Source organism: Python bivittatus, unplaced genomic scaffold, assembly GCF_059951505.1.
Source record: "Python bivittatus isolate LINGU-HERP-01145 unplaced genomic scaffold, Pbiv_v1 ctg000400_np1212, whole genome shotgun sequence".
NCBI classification, from domain to species: Eukaryota; Metazoa; Chordata; class Lepidosauria; order Squamata; family Pythonidae; genus Python; species Python bivittatus.
Window position 1 is genome coordinate 10635975 of NW_028277073.1, and position 22039 is coordinate 10658013.

Sequence of the window (22039 nt, forward strand, 5' to 3'; positions counted from 1 at the left end):
TGACAACATGTTATATAACAGGTATTTTTCATCATTATGAAAATATTTGGCTAAGTAAGATTGATTATACTGTTGGAAGACCAACAGATCAACGTGGAGAAGGTCTATTTGTGCAGTCACTAAGAACCAACACTGACTTGATGACACATAAATAAACAAATGTTGGTCATATGAGTTAACTTCTCTATAAAAATGGATTATGTGTTTGAAACAAGGAAGAGCTGTGAAAATCTGAGTCAAATGACAACAAACCACAAAGGATGGCTAGAGAATAGAAGCTCCTTGAGCAAGAGAAGCAATTCTGTAGCAGGAAAAATCTTTGGTCCCAGCTGGCCTTCATGTTCTGTGGAAATTCAAAGTGGAGACATAAAAGCAATAAATACATATTTGAATGAAAAAGTAGCTAATGAGGACCTATGAGAAGGTGTAAACGTAGGTCCCAGCTTCTTTCAAAGTAATAGTCCCACTATAGATGGAGAAGATAATGGCCAAATTTGTACCTGAGCCATCAAATTAATCTGAAGAAATAAATATGAACTGGCCAATACTACGTTCACATTGCTGCATCTTTCTCCAACCTAATCATAACTAGAACCAGGCGGCTGCTTCCAGATATTAAAGATAAACTGGGTTACATGATGTGCTTAGTTAATACACGTATAGAAGGTGGGAAAATGTATTTTAATGTAGACTCAGATTTTAATTTATGTCCTTTTGTAATGTGGGGCCAATAGTTCTAACCTTGAACTTTAAACTGGCATCCTGGATCAGGAGCATCAGCAGAATTCATATTAGTCAGCAGTCACAATGTTTCATACTCAGAGGCAATAGATGAATATCTCAGGGCTGTCACTAGGAGTCAAGCTCTACTCAGTTTAGGGGAAAAGACAAGAGGCTGAAAGGTAAGGATGTTCCGTACCTTCTAGAAGTAGGTACAACGTGCTCATAGAGATGCTTCCTACTTTTTAAAAAATTATTTGCTTCTATTCATATATCACTATATCTGTAATGAGTCTCATTTCTCACTGTCATTATCATTGTTACGCTTCAAATATGCTTTGTCTAGTAAATGTTCTGCTTAAACTTTGGGAAGATTTCTTCCCTCCTTGAATATTAGGAGTTTTTTTTTCCAGGTTGGACTTTAGAATGCAGCACTCGGTGCATTCCATAAATGTACTCAGAATTCAGTTCCATTTACTCAACAGGACTTGCACTTTTGTACATGTTCTTAGGCTAGCAACCTGATTATTGAAATGGATCAACTAATGGACTGTATGCATTAATGGGGAAAAAAATCTGTTTTTTTTTTCAGTATTTTTCAAGCTTGGCAATTTTCAGATGTGTGGACTTCAACACCCAGAATTCCCCAGGCAGCATGGGGGAGTTGAAGTCCACACATCTGAAAGTTGCCAAGTTTGAAAAACCCTGGTATAAATGATTGTAAGCAGAGAAATATAGAAGTTATTTCTCTAGCTTGCAGCTTGGAAACCTGGGCCCTTTAAATGTTGTTGGGTAGTTCTGTTTATCTATGGCATTAATTTGCCTCCCTGCAACCAGTGAGAGCTGGAATTTAAGCATCTCTAGAGCTTCACAAGGTCCTCTCTTCTGGAAGCTGCTGATGTTGGAAAGGCACCGAAGCCACTTAACCCAGACTTGTGATGTTCTCCCCCACCACCACCTTTAGTTGCTAAGCAGAAAGCAACATGGGTTTATTTCTCCTAATAAAAAGTCTTCAATCATTCCATCCCTTCTTATTTACCTGCTGCTGTTTCCTTATTAATGGGGGGGGGGGGATCTGCAAAGATCTTTAGCATTAGGATTAATGGTATAGATCTGTGTTTGTGAAGCATGAATCTTTTCTTTTATATATCTCCTCACTTTCATCAGCCTTTGTTTCAGAAGTTTAGATTTTTTTTATCCCTTCTTTATTATTTTTGTAAATAACTCAAGGTGGCGAACATACCTAATAATCCTTCCTCCTCCTATTTTCCCCATAGCAACAACCCTGTGAGGTGAGTTGGGCTGAGAGAGAGGGACTGGCCCAAAGTCACCCAGCTGGCTTTCATGCCTAAGGCGGGACTAGAACACACTGTCTCCTGCGTTCTAGTCTGGTGCCTTCACCACTAGACCAAACTATATTAATAAACGTTACTATACCTCTCTTGAGTTGTCAAGCCTTCTGAAGAGAACGCTTGCATACTTGCCATTTGAAGAAGGGCATTGTACATATACATATCTCGGAACAGCTTTATTATATGATATGCATCTAGGGACAAGATAAGATGAGGAAACAAGAAACAAAAATGTTGAAAACAAAAATAGCCCCAGAGCAGTAATGATGTTGATATGATTCAAGCATTTGTTTCCTTTCCAAGGAAGGAAGGAACAGACAGACAGCTGGTGACTTCATAGTTAGGCCTGCTAATGCTTAGGATACTGACTTAGCAGGTTTTGGTGGGTGGGGTACTGCTCTATAATCTCTAATTTAGAGAAAAAGCTGAAATCAAGTCTCTCAAGTCAAGTCTGAGTTCTGGTGATTCTTCCTCTGCACACACACCCCCACCCCGCCCAATATGGAATGCTTTGTGAATGTGTGTGTCATCCTTGCACAGATACATCCCTATTGTTTTCTTGGCAGCAATGTGGGAGTTGTCTGTCATTGGTTTGGGGGACTTTTTCCTCAATTTGCCAGACCAGCCTACAGCCTTAAGATTTCCTGATGGTCTCCCATCCAAACATTAATCAAGTCTAATACCAAATAGTTTTTTAAAGATCAGTCAGTGTTGGCTGGGTGCTTTCACTTGAATCTGTATCTAATTCTGGCCCAGGTTAATTGTTGAATTTCCCCATTCTACTACTGGCTATTGCATGGAAAACAGGAGACCTCTTCTTGAGGTTAAAAACCCTTTTAAGTGGATTTTGCTCCACATTTATATAGCACTGATAACACTGTATAGCTGGGAAACATCTTCATGCAGATAACATTTGAAGTGTTAATTATTATGTTTGCAAGGTACTTAAAAGATTTTTATTTCAAATCCAGGAAGTCTCTGATTCGGTCTTAGAGAGGAGCAAATATTCTCAACTGACTTGATTAGAAGAGAGATTGTTACCTTAAACACTACAAACAAAAGAGAGATTAATAGATTGGCGTGTTGGAACAAATCATGACTACAGCTACCGAGTCCATAAGATTCAGTTAGCCACCTACAGTACTACTAATACACTGTGGGACATGCATTCATTGGGTGACTGAATGTTTTCTGGCTTATCTAACCCACATGCCACATGAATTTAGTGTGCAGTCATCATGTCATAGCAATTCAGGTTTCCCTGTTAAATTTGACCCAGGTCTCTTATCATCTGTGGCAGGAGTGAGGGACCTGTGCCCACTATGTTAGTGAACTATCATTCCCATGACTTTGTCTTACACTTTTATCATTATTCTGAGATTTTGAAAAATAAAATTTAAAAAAAAAACATACTTTTAATAAAATGACAAGGCAAAATTAAATTGATTGGTCAGGCTGGTTGGGAGTTCTGGTTTAGCAGCATCTGAAAGATCGCAAGTTATCCACCTTTGACCCATTGTCTGTTAAGCTTCTTGGAACATTCTCAAAAAACAATATAACGGGTGTGGTCTATAGCTGGAAAAGTGTTTTAGTGAAAGTACGGACGTCTTTTTTATACCTGTCACTATTTCCACACCAAAAAGCACAGCCACACATCTCCTCTGTACATATTCCAGAAAGCTCTTCCACCTGCTTTAGATGAAGTTGACTAGAATTGCTTTAAAGGGAAACATCAGAACATTTGGTATCACAACCCATCTCTGTGTATTTGAAACAACAGCTGCTTTGTTGCACGCACACCCAGCAAGATTTCTTATGGAGAAGGCAGAATAGGATGGATGGCCGGTATTCTGGGATGTGTGCCCTCAGGTATGCAATTATATGCATATATATTCTATTTCTCTTTCCAGTGACTTTAATTGCTAGAGAACCAGAAGAGAAAAAGACATCTTAACCAGCTTTGCTGAAATGATTTAGCAGGGTGTACATCCCAGAATACAAAGAGTATCTTGATTCTTTTTAATTAACAAACACTTTATACCCATGCTGCTCTGTCTGCAGTCCCTTCAGTGCTTAAATTGTAAGTAGAGTTTTGCAAATCACTGCCAAACAGAAAAAAACGTTCATGCAATGTGAATACATTCACTTACTGCAGAGTGCCTACACATCTTTCTATCTTCACAAAATAAAATAAAAAAGACTAGAGACAGTGTTTTAACTCACATACTGTCTTAACCCTCTCTGGTTCTTTGGCTAAGCCAGATGTTAGAACACCTCTTGGATTATAGCAACTTTCTCCAAACTGGTGCCCTCCAATTATATTGGCTTACAATTCCTATTATTACAGTCTTTTTTTTTTCCCAGATTGGGGGGAAGTGTTTGTGGGTTCCCTTCCCTCTTTTGCCATTTCGACTAGTCACCAAAATATGCCAAGATCAACTTGGTCCCAGAAATCTCTGCTGGATGTTAGGTCTGCTGAATCTATTATTCCAATACAGCTTAAATGAGCTGTTGGGGCAAGCATGTGTCACTGGTATGCAGTTCCTCCTACAGCAACAAATTATAGAAATAGGTAACATTGCCACATCATGCATTTTTCCAGCCATGCTCCAGATTACAGAGAAAGGTACACAACAAGAAAAGGTCACAAAATGAAGCGCTACTACCCTTCTGTCACCTGGACCTTCTGAGATGTGGATTCAAAATAAAATGGGAAATTGAGAATACTGAATAAATCAATTGATAGCTAAGTAGGATCATTTTTAATGGATTCCCACCATCAGTTTCCAGATTCCTTGAGAAGGCCGTTTCATTCATTTTACAGACTTCCTTCTTTCTCTTCTCCTCCTAAGATAAAAGGCATACATTTAACTTCCCAAGCATGAAAATATGGGTTTTGCATTAGTTTTTCTCCCTGTTAACTTCTTCCCCACCCCACCTTTGTGATACCACAGATCCAACAAGGGCACATTGCAATTGGTCAAAAGAATTGTCCAAATGTCTCTGCCATCTAGACATACATAGTTCTTGGGAAGGGAAAAAGCCTTTATCTCAATGGTATCTCTGCATTGCGGAGTTTCAGAGCTAAGTTGTGACCTGGTATTTGAAGGCAACGAGGTAAATTGGAAGGGAGGGTCTCATTAAGTTCATATCAATCCTTGTGTGTGTTTAAGTGATCTCGGGATGGTGTGGAGGTGTTGTAATCTATTGTACAGGATTTAGGCCAGTGTTTCTCAACCTTGGCAACTGGAAGACGTGTGGACTTCAACTCCCAGAATTCCCCAGCCAGCATGCTGGGTAGGGAATTCTGGGAGTTGAAGTCCACATGTCTTCAAGTTTGCCAAGGTTGAGAAACACTGATTTAGGCTGCAGTCTTTATGCCCATGCTTGAAAATATCCTGAAATAAATCTTTTCATATGAATGTTGGGATAGTATTGCATAAAGATTTCATGTTGCAGTGGTAACATTTTTCAGTCACTCTATAACCTGCTTATCTCAGTGCGGGGAATTCCTTGCCAAACCAGCAACTCCCTTTGCAAATTTCCTGCTGGTTAATGATGAAATATTCTGTCAAGGAGAATGGGCCTGAACAACCCTAATTTGAACCAGTCCTGTGCATCTCTCCGAAGTTTCCAAATGAGGAATATTTTTTTCAAGATTATGTTTAAGCCCTAAACATCATCTCCCAAGATAAATGCCAACAGATGCTTAGTTAGCAACATTTGGCCTCCTGCCTTTTTCAAAATGGAAAGTAGCCAACCTGTAGTAGAGAAAACTATGCAGCTGAATCCTGCTACCAGTTCCTGGTGTTTAAAACATGCATGCATTGCGAAGGCAATACTGTGTCAGCATTGTTGCAAATGGGAGTGCCTTTTTAAGCCTACTGTACATTCACTTACAATTTACAGCTGCATTTAAAAGGGTTCTCAGTCTTGCTTGCCTGGTGCCGATCCTATTTTGTTCCCAGCCCATGATTTAAATGCTGTTCTCTCCTGTTTTGAGTTTCCAAAACGTGCACACATCACAGTCCAGCGGCACAAAACCTTCAAAGCACTTGCCACCTGCTTCTGATGAGACAGAAAACATATTCATGAGACTGAACCAGCCCTTACTGTCATCGTTTAATTCCTGCTCGTAAGGGACCTTACAGTGGGAAGTGACCGTATTGTAGGAGATCCCCAAAATCGCCACTCACCCATGCAAACAAAAGATTTGATTAGCCAACAGTACGGGCCAGGATGCTATACCACTATTTTGAAAAAGCTGCAAGGTTTGGGTTCTGCCAAGAGTCATGAGTCAAGAAAGACCGCTTGCTTCTACATAGTATTGCCTGTATCTTTCATTGTGGGTCAATTTTTTTTAAATTGAAAATATCAGATATCAATTTATTAAAAATATCAAAATAAGAAATAACACTAACAAGCATGAAAGCAAGCACAGGTGGCCTCAAGTGCTTGATCCCTTTTTTCACTAGCACTCCTCAAATATCTGAACAAAGATTTGTTCTCTGCTATCTGACGGGACAGGAATCCTAATTTTTTGTAGCAACTAATCACTGACTAACATTCCAGACAACTTCTGTCCTTTTTGGGAGAGAGACTTCTGCCAGGTGTGTGGGGGGATATACATACATACATGCATGCCTGCAGACATGCAGCAGACATAATCCCATACATTTATACATATACAAGTATATCACAAGCATGCATTTAATAGGTGATAGAGGGAATCCCTGGGACTGGTTTCAACTGAAGTTGACAACTCAAGGTGACAATTTACACAGGAGTTTTCTTTGTGTACATATACTCATACACACATACATACACACACACATACTGCCTATTCTTCCTTTTGGGAAGATCACCTTAAATTCAGTGTCATCTTCTTTGGGGTAAATAGAATAGTTCAGAATATTATGGTAGTTCTCAGAAATTCCACCACTCTGGTACCAAATACCTACTTATTTGGACAACTGAGTTTGGCTTCATCAATGAACACATTGTCCAGGCTGAATAAGCTGGGTAGAATGCATTATCTGAACCTATTAAGGTCAACATATCCATCATCCTCCAGATGATGTCCTATCTGTGAGAGTTTGTGGGAAGGAAGCAGGAGAGGAGAAATTAAATGTATGTGAGAAGAGGCAAAACAAGCCAGATATGGAGGCTGTGGGAAGGAAGTCTTTCTAGGATACTCTGCCTTAATTGACTCCCTATCAATCTGCATGGGAATTTATTCGTAGGGTATTCAAGATTATGTTTTTACCCTTGACTGTGTTAAAGATGACAATGCCTTTCTGAAAACCAAGTGATTCTCGCTTTTTTTTTTTTTTTTTTTTTTGCTGGTTTGTGGGGCTTCGCAACAATCTTGAAAACCGCAGGAATATGAAAAGTGCTAGGAATGGTGCAAATGCACAAGAATCAGTTGTAGCTATATAACTTTTTGAGAGTTTCCTCTGTATAAGAGAGGAGTGGTATTTTAAAGGTAGCAGTTGCTAGCCAAGCCTTTTACTTGTGTGAAGTTGGTTTTGGAAGCTGCTGTTTGTTTAAACCAGTGTTTCTCAACCTTGGTAAACTTGAAGACGTGTGGACTTCAACTCCCAGCATGCTGGCTGGGGAATTCTGGGAGTTGAAGTCCACACATCTTCCAGTTGCCAAGGTTGAGAAACACTGGTTTAAACAGATCAGTAGCTGAAAAAGTGACATGCAGTATAAAGCATTAAACCCCTTTCTATTACTAAAGCTTGTTCTTAACATCATTCTTCTTTCTGCAAGTTTTACTCTCAGGAATTTTAGTGGAGGTCATGTGGGCCTGTCCTACCACTAGGCAGTGTGTGAGATCATCCATGATACGAAACATATCGAATTGTCCCAGTATTCTCTTAGAACTTGCATACAAGCAGTTGATAGCAATGGAGTAGAACTTAATCATGGCTACTAACAGACGAAGCCTATCTATATAAGCAATCAGTGCTAGAAAGCTTGATTTTTACTAATAATATATCATATTGTGATGGAATGGAATTATGAAGGCCAGGCTCAGGGAGATAAGTGTGTTCTTAGTCCTCTGGAGGAGTGTGGGAAGTTCAAGAGGATGAGGCTGGCACCTCCCTGAGGAATTCACAGTGTTGTGGCTGGCTGGCTTGGGAGCTAGGTTTCAGTCTGGGGAGATTTCTGTCTAGCAGTTGTAGCTAATAAACACAGTAGAACTGAATTTGCATTGTCTCTTGGAGTTCTTTGGGCTAAACCTGACACACATATTGATATTACCTTGTTACCATTTATACTTTGTATATTGCCCAGAGTCCCCAGGATTGGAGTTGTTAATAAATTTATCAATAAGTAAATATGTAGTAAAATAATAACTCTGTTCTCTTCTGTGATATTCATCCCCACTTATATGTATTTATGATTAATCCACTATCCTTCCCTTGACATGCACTAATATCTGCTATTTTTGTTATCACTCCTCTCACAGCTTTAATTTCCCAGAAATTCACCCAGTACTCTTCCTTGAGTATTTAGTCTGCATCACTATCATTGTTATTCTGCAACAGTGTCAACTTTCTATGTATTCTAGTCCATAGCCTATTTTTTATCCATTTATTATTGTTCAACCAAACTGTATCATTGTGCATATTAGAATGCTGATTTTTTCCCCTTTTTTGTTTAATTGAAGAAACCACAATTCGTGCAAAGCTGTAACCCTAGTAAGCCATAAATCTACTTTATTTACACATCCTCCTTCCATTAAAAGTGCAGATACTTATGTTATGCAAAGTCTTGGCTCAGTTACGTTTGTCCTCCTTCAATGGAATGTGCAGATACTTGTCTTTTATATAATTTTGGCTCAGTTATGCTTGTACTTGCCACTTTCTTTCTTCAATCAATGTATCTAACTCCTATTCAGGTTACTGCTTACTGTGCATTCCCTACTGACATCTATGTCTATTGGTAATTTTTATTTTTCCCCCTTTTACCATACAGGACAAATCCCTTTCTCTGATTTCCACTACTTTTGTCTCAAGATCCGCTTTTTAAATTATTTTTCTGGTTCTTCATGCTTAATCCCTTCCCTATTTCATGCTATTCTTTCAGCTCATTTGGTTACTGACATGTAATGTTTCTGTTTCCCAGAGTCTTGATTCTCTTCAGCAACACTGGAGAAGCCTTGGCCTCAAACACCTACCTCCAATCATTAAATCTGCTCCTTGCTTGCAACTTTAACAGAATGAATGTGGTCTGAAGGAGTGATAGGTCCAAAAGTAGATGGAGCAATTTATCACCATTCCACTGTTTTGCATTTCCAAGCACACATGAACATATTGTGATTTGTGTTCAGTCTCATTCTTGTACTATCCAGTTATTTAGACCAAGAGTTTCTTCAACAAGTGATAGCACCCAATTCTGTAGAGCTAGGATTCCTGATCTAGAAAGTGGTAGATTGACCTAGGCCAGCATTTCACAACCTCAGCAACTTTGAGGTGTGTGGACTTTGACTCCCAGAATTCCCTAGCCAGCATTCTGGGAATTCTGGGAGTTGAAGTCCACACACCTTAAAGTTGCTGAGGTTGAGAAACACTGGTCTATATTTTCCACTACTTCATAATTATTAAGACTCGCACTAAAAACTGGAAAGGTTTGAAAATGCTTTAGGGTTAGTTGCAACGTGCCTTGAACTGCTGGGTTCAGACTGCCAGATCCTGTTTTCTACACCATTTTGCCCTTCCTGTCTTTAGAATCAGCTTATTAAGAGTTCCAAACAGAAAGAGAAGAAAATACAGCAGCAACTGCCTTCAGATGGTTATCAATGGTTTATCAGCCTCCTTGAGAAGTTCCTGATGACAGTTATTTGATACAAAACTGCTCTACTTTTCTAGCGAAAAGCTGCTCACAAATGCTATTTTAAAAACCATAATCAGGTGAAAGGCAGTATGTATATACATACATACACGCACAACAATTTAAAATCTAAAATGTTTGCCAGGAAGATAGAGTCATTACTACAAGGGACCATATTCCAAAAATAATAAACTCAGTCTCCAACTTGCAGCCGTGGATTGAAAGACTCCGAGGATATAGAGAGGCCCTGTTTTATATCATTTTTACATTAAACTGAGTCCCTGATAGAACATGAAAGACGATAACAAGGAAGCAGGCAGGTTGAGCTAGCAGGGCAGGTCTTCAGCATTCTTGGCCTCTGGCCTTACAGACTATAACCAACCCTTCTGGGCTTGAACTATTTCATCCTGAACCCTGGTGGTCATCCTTACCTTCACAACTATTTTGTGTACTGGTGAAAAGTTCAAGATCCTTTACAAACAAGAGTCGAGTTTGGAACAATTTAATCTTGTTGAAATGAAGACTTTTTTTGTGTGGGTTTGGTGCTGGTTGTATTCCTGTGTTAGCCACCAAGAGTTCCCCTTTGTGAGTTGGGTAGCCATAAAAATCAGTTAAATAACTAAGTAATCCAGCGGAAGACTTACAAATAAATAGTGGCCAAAGCTTTGCATGGAAATAATAATAATTTTTTAAAAGCTATTAAATTTCTGAAATCTAAGAACTAAAGCATATCAGTTGTGAGTTTTATTTACCCTATATTCTCTCACTCAGAACATCTCCATTTGTATCTTTTACATTTGATAAGCCAGGAGAACCAGCATGGTGTAGTGCTTAAGCCAGTGTTGTCCAAACTTGGCCACTTTAAGATGAGTGGACTTCAACTCAAAGTGGCCAAGTTTGGACAACACTGGCTTAAGATATTCAACTAGGAGCTTCTAGATCTTCTCTGCCTAAGGCAGAGATACCAGCTGGGTGACCTTGACCAGTCCCTCCCTCTCAGCCCAATCAACATCAGGCTCTGCAACAAACCAACCCCCACCCATAAGCTTCATTGTAAGAACTAGGGGAGCCCAGTACAAAAAAATGGACCCTGCAACCAAGTGGGACAAATGCAAGGAACAAAAACATTTGGCAAGCTAAGATCTTGTGCTCCGGAACGATCTCCCCTGCCCCCAATATATGTCAGGCCCCCAACTCTGCTCGTCTTTAGGAAAGATATTAATGTAATCCAGTGTCAACTAGACCCAAATGCCTGGGTCGCTTTCCCGCAGGCATTTGAGTCTAGTTGAGCAGAGTCCCCTTTGGGTTGTTTTTATTATTGTATTTCGTGGCCATTTTATATTTTGCGTTTTACATTTATATATTGTGAATGTTTTATGTTATTTGGTTCTTTTGGCTCACTGCTTGTTTTGATGATGTACTCCGTCCAGAGTCACATTGTTTGAATTGGGTGGCCTTCTAAAGCCAGTATATAAATAAATCTGGCTTTTAAAAGCATCATTAGCTATGCAAGAAAATATGCATATGTGTGTATTTTGCGTGGTGTAAATTAGTGTCATCTGTTGCGTAATCATCTTTAACCAAATGCAACAGTCCTGAAACAAATCTCATGAGTTTGAAATAAGGATTGTTTTAAAGATTATCTGAAGTCAAGGTGTTTTTATTATCAGCAATGACTGTGTGTGTGTGTATGTGTGAATGCTTTGTCCAAGAGATGAACTCAATCACATTAAATGTACGATTTAAAAACATATTAGTTTTTCAGATCCGTAGACCAATCTGAAGTATTTATGCATCAAGTTAGATGAGAAGTATAATGAACTAAAACATCAATATATCAATAAAATGTCAAACTTATTTTGTTGAATATATGTATATTCATATATACACTGTGCCACAATGTATTTGGTTTGGTTTTAGTTTAGCATACTGGGTGAACTTATCTGCTTATGGCTTATTGAGTAAATGATAGTTATGCAAATCATCATTAAATGCAATGAATGAACCTGTTGCAGTTTGCTGCTTATTTCTCTTTAATATTCAAATTGCCCCAAAAGAACAAACATTCATCTGCTATGAAGCATGTTAAGAAATGTTCTGGAAGAATAAAGTACAAAATAATGTGAGCAGAGAGATGTTATGCAACAAGAGAGATGTTATACAACAACCCTTCGGCAATTCATTCTTGGGATTAGGCTTATCCTGACTGTGAGAATTGTGGCAAACATTGGGTGTACTCAACCAACCAACTTGATCCTTGAAAACATCTTCCCTTTAAAAGTAATACAAACAGAGTCGGTCTCTACTCAGCTACAGTAAGTCTTCAGTTTGACAGAAGAGGTGGGTGCATTTTCTGAGAAAACTTGTTTGTAGTAATTATTAGCTGATTATCTAACGTCACACAAAGATCAAGGTACATTCCCATTTGCTCATTATTTTGTTAGGCTCTAAACAGAAATAGCCAACTCAGCTGCATTTCATTCAAATTAAACCTACTGAACTAACACAACTTTGATAAAGGATTTAAAATATAAATATATATTGTTTCATAGAGGTCAAGCTGTGTAATTATGCAATTAAGAAAATCAGTCTCTTTTCTCTCTGTCTCCAAGTTGACTTAATTCAAACAGGAATGCATTGGAAGAGTTCACTTATATAATAATGAGTTGGATTTCAAAGAAATGTGAAATCAATGCTGCCTCCAGGCAAGTACACAGAAATTGGAATTACTGGTTTCACCATAACTGTGCCAACTTTTCAGATTAAAATCTTATGTAATGAACCAGTCCAATTGGTAAATCCCAGTGCTGCTGAATTTTTTTCCAAGTATCAGCGTGCAGAACATTTGTTGTTAAATCTGCTCACTCATGAAAGTAAAAAAAAAAAAATAGAAATAAAAAATGTTAGCTTCTTATAAACTATTTTTTTTCAGCAACACATCTCCCTATTGCTCAAGTGAGTGTTTTCTGTATATCTTAATACAGCATTACTGATATATTAAGATATATTCAGAAAACACTCACTTGAGCAATAGGGAGATGTGTTGCTGAAAAAATGGAAAGATGTTTTGTAAAGAGGGATTTGAATGACTTGTAGCTGTTTAGAGAGACAGTTAAAGGCCTAACAGGACTGAAGATGAAATGAATGCTATAATTTAAGGAAGAAGAACAGGAGAAAACTTTTATATGTGAAAAGAAAATCTCCTTCAAATTGAGCTCAATACTTGATGACTTTATGGATACATCCATCAGTGGTTTTAGAGGGGAGGCACATTCCATTCCATTGAAATCTAGACTCTGCAGAGACACAATTTATGTTGTTCATTTTATGCTAACTCCACATTTAACCAAATTCCCTGGTCATTCTGATCAGTCTAATTACAACTCTTACGTTGACACTAAAGTGATTCTAGTTTTTTAAGCATTACATATCTTGTAATATGTAAGATGCGCAGTAGTTTGATTGACATGCTTACCTAATTAATTAATTAATTAATTAATCAATATTAGCTTTATGTATGTGGTGCATTTTACAGTTTGGACACTACCATAATAAAGAATCTATCTTATGGATGCATCCATGTAGCTTTCTTGGCAGCAATACAGAAATTGTTGGCCATTACTGTTACTGATAAAATGAAGGCCATTAGCAGAACAATAACAGACTCTAATAGCAAAAAGTTGGGAAGTATTTATACTGGCAAGTATTAATGAAAGTTATCTGACACATATTTAATGCTCTTTCTTAATCAGTATATCAATTCCATCAAAAAGGAAAGGAAGAGATGGAAAGACTGTTTCCTGGTGTCAATGCTTTTAAGGCAGGAGTGAGCAGCCAGACCAATGAATGAATGAATGAATGAATGAATGAATGAATGAATGAATGAATGAATATAATATTCTTTCCTTCCAGACCATGCTATCTTTAGGCAAATGGCAGAAAGCAACAGAATCTTGAAAGATGAATCATGAAATGTGGCAGTGAATTTTGCAGCATCCTGTAGAAAGGATCAGGTATCAGGTATTATGATTAAGGATGCCTCAGTCTCTCTGATGTCATCATTTCAGTGGTTGAACTATAGAGGGACAAAGGCTGCAGACAAGGCCCAGCTACAGAGCATGGCCATTCATGTAGCATCCTTTGGAAAGACACCCAACCATTGTGCTCTGCAGCTAAACTTCCAAGCTTGCATAGCTGTGGTCCTTTCTCTCTCATTCTCCTTGTAGCAACAGTAGGGGCTGGACTGCTGTGGTCCAGGGGCCTCCAACAAAGTGGTGAGTTGTTAATGAGGAAGAGTAAAAAAAGACGAAGGGGCAGAGAGAAAAGGGGAAAGAGAAAATAGGGCAAGGGAGATAAAAGCGGAGGATAATGAAATGGATACAAATAAATAAAAAAGAGAGTGTATTAAGATCACCACCGTCACTATTATCCACCATCTCTCTCTCTCTCATTACTCTTTCAGCTCCAAATCAAGAGAGGGCCCCTAGGTAGGCTTTTAAATGCAGTAATATGTATCAAAGGTTGGAGCTGGGGATCCTGGGGTCCACCAGATGTTAAGGGACTCTCAACCTTCTGCCCAAATGTCAAGGAAAGTAGGAATTGAAATCTAACACCTGAAGGACTGTAGGTTTCCTACCGTTTGAGCATTTGAAGGCTTTCTGTGACATTGCTTCTTATCAATTTAATCATACCATTTCTATTCCTTTCTTATCAGTGACTCAGCAATTACATCTGTTGATGGGTTCATGAAAAAAGCTGATGGAGGACCCAAGTCCATTCCTTTGCTAATACCAATATATCAACCCCTCAACAGGTTGTTGCCCCAGTGTGTTGGACCAACTTCCATAATTCCCCTTATGGAGGATAATAGGTTTGGAAAAACATGATTGTGCATCCCTGTTACCATTATTTCTCCTAACTTCTTTGTTTGCAAATTGCAGACCGCTAGCAACACCAGGGGAAACAGAAGAAAGACATATCCACTTTCCCAAGTCAGTCCACTTAATCTTATTAATACTTGAATGAGTTTGAATAGCAGTTCTAGCCTCAGATAAGTCTATTGTCACACATCTGAAAATCTATGCTTAATAGAGATTATTTTCCCCAGCTATAGAAAGAGTCCTATAACAATGACTTCTATATACCTTTGCCTGATACAGGAAAAAAAAAAAAGAGTAAATTCTTCTATCTGTATGAATCTTCAGCATTGTTAATATGCATTCATTCAAAAAGAGCATTATGTTATACTGCCAGAGAGTCAAAGTCAGATTCTCTCGGGCCAGCATATCATCCATATTTAGATATTTGTGGCTGCCATCTTGATTTTTTTGACACACATCCACTCATCCACCCAAGGAACAGTTATTAGGAACAATTTAGGAGCATTTGAAATGTTTTAAATCAGTGAGAACTCATAAAAGTGTTGCAGTTCTCATACATACATACATACATACATACACATATACAATCCTAATGGGATATTAATAAGTAGTGCCATTTAAAAGTGGAAAATGAAATAACTCATTTTTTAATGGAAGGCTATTTTATTAAATCAGATATATCCAGAGGGACATCCTTTTAGAGACTGTTTTCTTTTGATGCATAATCTAGAATACCATAATTCGGTGCTTCGCAAAGTGTGGTCCAAGGATCTTTGGGGTCCCCCAAGACTCTCTCAGCACTCTGCAAAATCAAAATTATTTGCCAGCCTATGTTGAAAATAATACAATAATAAAATCCCATCAAATAATTGTGAGAAGTGGTAGTGAAAGCGAATGTATCAGTTTTATAAATCCCAATTTTACTGTAGTGATACTTCTTTATTCCAGTCAATTAAAATATCACAAAATGGGAGACAGGTTTTTGAGTTGACCAGAAATCTGTGTCAAGCAGTTGCAGGAGGGAGAAGAAGCTGTAAAGGGTGAAATTCCTCCCTTGTCTGCAGCTAGAAAAGCAAAATGTGCAAGAACCCTCCTCTCAAAGTTCAACCTTGACTTTCCACATTTTAAAAATATGAAGGAATGCCTAATAAATTGGACCTCCTTGGAGCAGACTTGTTAACAATCATGAAACCAAGTTATTAATATCAATGAGTTGGTTCCAAGTGTGTGCCCAAGAGGATCCAGCCATTAGGATCTAAAAAGGGGCCCATTTCCTTTAAGGAAGAGTAGGAAGAATACTGGCTTTTTAACTATCTAGAATTGTACCTGCTATACACAAATACTTGTTGAAATGCCTGGAACACAGAGTTGATTTAGTGTAAATCTTGAGGACTTGATAGGCAGTGAGCTTGTGACACTTTCTTTTAGCAGGTTGGGGATGAGATAAGAAAGAACTTGAGTTGTACAACCTCTTAGTACCAGTGAAATACTAAGTTCCAACTAAGCCATAATGAGATTTATTTGGTTCTGGTGTGAAGTTTGTAGGAATCCAGTCATTATGTCTTATAAACCATGATTTGCAATGGCAATGTACGAACCCAGCCAGTAATGGATTGTGTGACAAATCAGGGTTAAACAAGATATCTTATTTTGATGTATCAGTCCAGTAATTGAGTTTATTTAGGGAATAAAGGTTGAATCCAAAGAAGGGCAGTACTATTAGGCCTTGACCATGCATGATTCCTTCTGACTGAAAAAGATCCACTTCTTCTTACAAAGGCTGAGGTAAGAATGACCAGGAAGAAGATGTTTCAGTGAATTCCCTAATGGGGAAGTAATAGATTGTCTCTGAGAGGGGATTTGTGAGCTTGAACTATTAAGCTGAGTATTTTATAGAAAATCCTTAACCTGCGAGTGATAGGAGCCATGATGATTATTGCAGTCCTGACTGTATATCATCTTCTGTGATGCCAAAATTCTTGTTGTGTGTTCCTACCTAGTACTGTATAAACATAAATGTTGTTGCCAAAAACAAACAACACTGATTGTGCACCAAATAACGTGAATATGGTCTCAATTCTTTGAAATAATGCAAATATTAAATCAAGTAGTACTCTTCCATGGATTAGCTATTCATTTTATATAGCAGGGTTTAACATGTCCTTATCTAGGTCATAGGGTATTTGAACAATATAACGTGTTCTCCTGAGTAAGATAAATGCATGATGGTATAATTACCTGATCTGTTCCAAGGGTTTATTTTAATCCAATGAACTTCATGACATATGCCAAATTCACTTATCCAGTACAATACTGTTTACACATTTGGCAATTGTCTCTTGATTACCGCAGTGTACAAGCATGACAAATAAACAAACAAGGAGTGCCAGATGTCAGAATATTTTTCCAAGATGCACAATGTACACTAATGAAATCTGCAATTTTCCTGCATTCTGAAAAGCTCTTTGGGATCCCTGTTTGAAATGTAATTAAACCAAGTCATCAACAGAACGTACAACTCTCTTTAGTCCACACGAGGCTACTCCTCCCTACTGATTTAAGGCCAAATCAAGCTCTGCTGTCTTCATTTTCAATGTTCTATGAAAGGGTCCCAAAATAATCAATTTGATCATTTCCACAAAGTTTCTTAATGTTTTAAACTATATCTGCACCATGGCTATATAAACCCAGCCTGTTGATCAGCACGAAGAGAATAAGTCTCAATATATGGGCATCTTATAGGACTGGCTGCAACTGGAATGAAAGAAAATAGTAGCTGTTTTATGTGGAAAAAGAATTAAGAGAACTGCAAGAAGAGGTATAACCTCTGTGTGAATATGTGCATGTATACACTTGTCAATATGTGATTTACTGATAATGTATACATCCTGTTTGCAGTACAGACTTCAACAGAAAACAGAATGTCTAGTTCTCTGTATTAGCATATTTACAGTTTACCTGCTGTTCATAAATATAAACCGCTCAGAGTTGCTTTTTAACAAGATGGGCGGTGACAAATCTGATAAATAAATACTGTATAAGTAAAAATATCCAAGTGCTGTCTTTCTTCTACTGGAAGAAAAAGCCTAGAATACACCGTTGCCTGTCAAACCACCACAAGAAAATTATATAAATCTTACTAAGTACCCATAATATGCTGTACTTTTAGGAGATTGTAATTGAAAAGTGGGTATTCAGAAATATAAATTCATTTAATTTAAATTGTAATGTTCTGATATTGATGTGGTTTTGCTACCAATATTGTAATGATTTAGATTCATCTGTGAATTAGCTAAATGTGGATTTTTAAAATGGTAATTATGGTAATTATTGCCAGTTATAAAAGTATTGTTTTTTATGAGCTTACAGAAATGTTAATTTCAACATACTGTGGCTTGCTAATGCAGTATATTATATTAAGCTGCCATCCTAAACACTTAGCTAGCTCCTTTGAACTTAGTGGAATTTATTTTTAAACAGATATGTATAAGATGTATAGGAATGTACTGTAAGCATTACCCATAAACACTCTATTATTCAATGATTGAACAAATGCTTCTAATTTAGATCAGAATTAATTTTTTTATTAATCTTGGCTGAAACTCTACAAAAGCAGGAAACTGGAAGCTCAGAGGCGTGGTCTATGGTCAGGAAAGTAAGCAGTATCACATGTCAGGTTCAAATGCTTCATAAACCGATGGAGGACCTGAACAGTGGGGACATTTTTGTCCTACACAATCCTTCCTTGAAGAGTTGGCCCTGAAAAACAAAAGAAAAATGTGGAAACATAGAAGACTTATGGTATGTAAATGTGGTGCAGGGCATTGCATAGCAACATTACTTATCATGGAGTAGATTTTAAGGCATTATCTTAACTTTTGATATTCTAGCTTTCTGGTGCTTGAGCCATCATGAGATAGCTTTGAGTGTTGATTTAGTGTGGGTTTTTTTCATACTGTGCTTGAACTTGAAAGGGGGTTCACTGGTGTGTTGAAAATCTCTCCTTCTCACCAATCTATTTACTTTCTCACAATTTACCTTTGTGTCTGGCAGGGGGGAAATGATGAAATATGTCTTGAGATGTAAGTTCCACCCCTTTTGCAACCAGATTGTGATGTTGGATGTGCATACAAAATAGTCAGAGCTTGCATCAGACATTGTGACACTGTTCATCATTCTGAAGCCTTCAGATCTTGTAGACACTGCTGAACTTTCCTACAATAAATGAAATTAATAACTGGTAATCTCAACTTTTAGCTTTATAACTCAAACAATAAATGCAAGTAACCATGTTTTTTAATCATAATAGCAGGGCATATTATCACAACAGCCAGTCTTTGAGATATTCAGAAAGGTTGTATTCAAAATGTTCATTGTCCTTCAGAATCTCTTACAGCAACTCTTTAGGACCAGAATATTGTTTTATTCCTGGCTTCTTGTGCATGTAAGTTGGGTAATATCATACCACAATCTTGATGAACGCAATTGATCCCATTAAGACTGGAATAGGTACTACACAAAGAATTCAGTGAATTCCTTCTGCCACATAGAATCCTTTGGCAAACTAGAACTGCACACTTCAAACACCTCTCTGCTGTTCATTAAAGCAACCCTCCCCCCCACCCTGAACTAAGCCTGAAAAATGGTACAGCTGCTTTCAGGTGTACTAACGTCAATGAATTGACTCCATCCATGATAGTGATTATCTCTGGGATGAAGGCAGGCTTGGTGTCACCATCGTGATTGCTGGGTGATAGAATAAAAAGGTAAATTTCCTTGTAGTTAACATTCAAGCAACTCCTGGGGACTACACGGACATGTTTATGCAATTTTCTTGGCAACAATACAGAAATGAACCAATATGTTAGCTGCTTCAAGACACATCAATTTTATTAATGCAGTAGCTTTCATGAGCAGCTGAGCTGGCCAATCTTGAAGCTGCTACCAGATTCTGTGTCTACTTTTTGATGTAGACTAATCAAAAAATGGTTTGTCATCATCTTCTTTCAAGTTAGCATGGAAAGTTTTCTGAACTTTCTGGAATGTGATGGCGGTCTCCCTTCCCGTGGCTAACCGGACTACTTAACAAGGCAAAGTTGGCCAGGCACAGCCATCAGCTGTGAGCTCCAAATGGCTACTGTGGCAATGGCCAACTGTTCAGCTATACTCCATCTTTTCCGTTCTTCTAATTAGGAAAAAGAAGAAACACAGAGGAGGTTATAAGCAGGTGAATCTGTCACCTGGATTCAGTAAATGGGGAGGATGCTTGCTCAAGGGAGCAGCTCTGTCTGGCAGTCTCCGAAGAAAACCGCAGCCCCCTCAGGACTTGCAAGTTCATGGCCAGTGAAACACCAGCCTACCTGGCAGCAGCAGGGGGAAGTGGGGAGAGGCTAAACCTCCAGAAAAGCAGGTGAAGGGAGAGGAGTGAAAGGTCCAGAGAACAAAGACTGTTGCGCAAAGGCAAACTCTGCCAGTGGCTCCCTTTGCCTTCCTCACTCTCACGCCAGGCTCGCGCAGGAGGGCGGGAGGCAGCAGCCCTCGTGGGTGTGCAGTTTTGCAAAAGGTAACATTAAGTCTCTGGCTAAGCACAGCCTTTAATTCTGCCTTAACCGCCGCTGGACCTGTTCAAAAAAGGAAAAGGTGTGGGCGAGCCGGCGAGCGAGCCTGCCCGCCGGCCGCACCCCCTCTTTACCACCCATCGAGGCCCGAGCCCGACTTGAACCCCTCCCAGAAAAGTTCACGCAAAGTCTGGCCGCCCCCTGGGAGTCTGGCGCGGAGAGGGCGCAGGCGCGCGAGGGACAAAGGCGATCCGCTCCGCAGCTCCGCTTCCCTCGGCCAGCTGCTCTTCCCGCTCCGTGACTGTCGCCTCGAGAGGAGGAGCAAGGGGCGGAGTGCGGCCGTGGGCTGGGAAGTGCTACGTGTCTCCTCAGCCCTTATACCTACCTACCTCTTTCCTCGCAGCCTTTCAGCTGCTGGCCAGTTCAGCGGGACCGATCCGCAGGACACCCTTTTTCCTCCCTCCCTCGCTGCTGGCTGCCTTCTGGTGCCCTCCCTCTTCCACTGCTCCTGCCCGTAGCCGAGGGAACTGTCGCCGCCGGGCCGCGCGAGGCGCAACCATGTCCGAGATCAAGAAGCAAAGGGTGGTAGGTACCCCCGCCTCGCCGGCTTTTCCTCCGCGCTCGCAGAGCCAGGAGCGGCATCAGAGCCGCTCTCCGCCGGGCGGCGCGTTGGCATTATTTCCACACACACCCCTCCCGCGCGCGCGCGCGAGCGCACAGACACGCGCGCATCCCCGCACCCCGATCCGCGTTGCGCGCGCGCGCATCCTCCTTGCTTCGCCGGCTGCTGCCTGATTGGCTGCTGCCCCGGCTGTCTCCCCTGTCTCCAGCCGGGGCAGCCGCAGGTTGGAGGATGCCAGCCTGGGCGCACCGCTGGAGCGACCAGCCTTCGCTGCTGGCCTCTCGAGGGGGCCGCGAGGAAGAATTAGCACTGGGGCCCGCGGGAGTAGGGGAAACGGGCCGAGTTTGCTGTGGTGGGTTTGAGTCAAGGGACGCTGCCGGGGATGGATAAAAGTAAAGTGACCCTCTAGAGGTGGGCGTCTTAGGGATGCGAAGCAGTCTCCGATCCTCTGTAGGTTGTTCAGGGCACTGCAAGTTCCTAGGAAGTCTTGCGCTGAGCCTGTACCCAAGTGATCATTCCACAGTAATTCTGCTTTTTAGGGTAAAGGCTTTGCCACTGATGGAAGCCCTCGGTGCAGCCCCGAACACTTGCGAGGCTCTGCTCCAGCCCTTTGATTGCCCACTCCTTTGGATATGTGTCAGTAAAAGGAAGGCTTCACATCAACCCTTTCACAGCTCCCTAGGATTTCCTTAGGCTAAGTCAGTCTTTCTGGTGATTCCAGATGTGTTGGAGGCACAAACGCCTGGAAGTCCCAAGGTGGGTGGGAATGATAAGCACTGTCATCTGGAAGACTGAGCTTCCTGTTCCTTGTTCCGCTTCTTCCGAGAGATAAGGGAAGGGCACGAACAGCAAGTTTTGCTCATGGGTTAAAGGTTTCTGAAAATTTCATATATCAGCTTCCTCTACAGGCAGTCACTTTGGGAAGCATGTTTTCCCAGCTTGCATTACATCAATAGATTCGCTCCGTCCATGCTTAAGAGAGAGTGTATTTTATTTCTGTTCTGGCTTCTCCTGAGGTATTGGCCATAAGAAACACCACTGCAGCATGTACAATGACTGAAATTC

The 22039-nt window shown here is 39.9% G+C and overlaps 1 protein-coding gene and 1 long non-coding RNA gene across 3 annotated transcripts in view; one reads left to right on the plus strand and one right to left on the minus strand.

Annotated features, from left to right (window-relative positions):
* Positions 1-18367: 18367 nt before the first annotated feature.
* LOC107326839 (uncharacterized) lies at positions 18368-20870 on the minus strand. Its single transcript, XR_001560302.3, has 3 exons — positions 20742-20870; positions 18833-19009; positions 18368-18553 (listed from the first exon to the last, which is right to left on the minus strand). It is a non-coding gene; the product is annotated as an uncharacterized LOC107326839 (long non-coding RNA).
* PAPSS2 (3'-phosphoadenosine 5'-phosphosulfate synthase 2) overlaps positions 20808-22039 on the plus strand; it is a 48849-nt gene continuing 47617 nt past the window's right edge. For both annotated transcript variants that reach the window (XM_015891474.3, XM_007422492.4), the window contains exon 1: positions 20808-20937. In XM_015891474.3, coding sequence (XP_015746960.1) covers positions 20911-20937 — 27 coding nt within the window. In that variant the 5' untranslated portion in view covers positions 20808-20910. The remainder of the gene's footprint in view (positions 20938-22039) is intronic.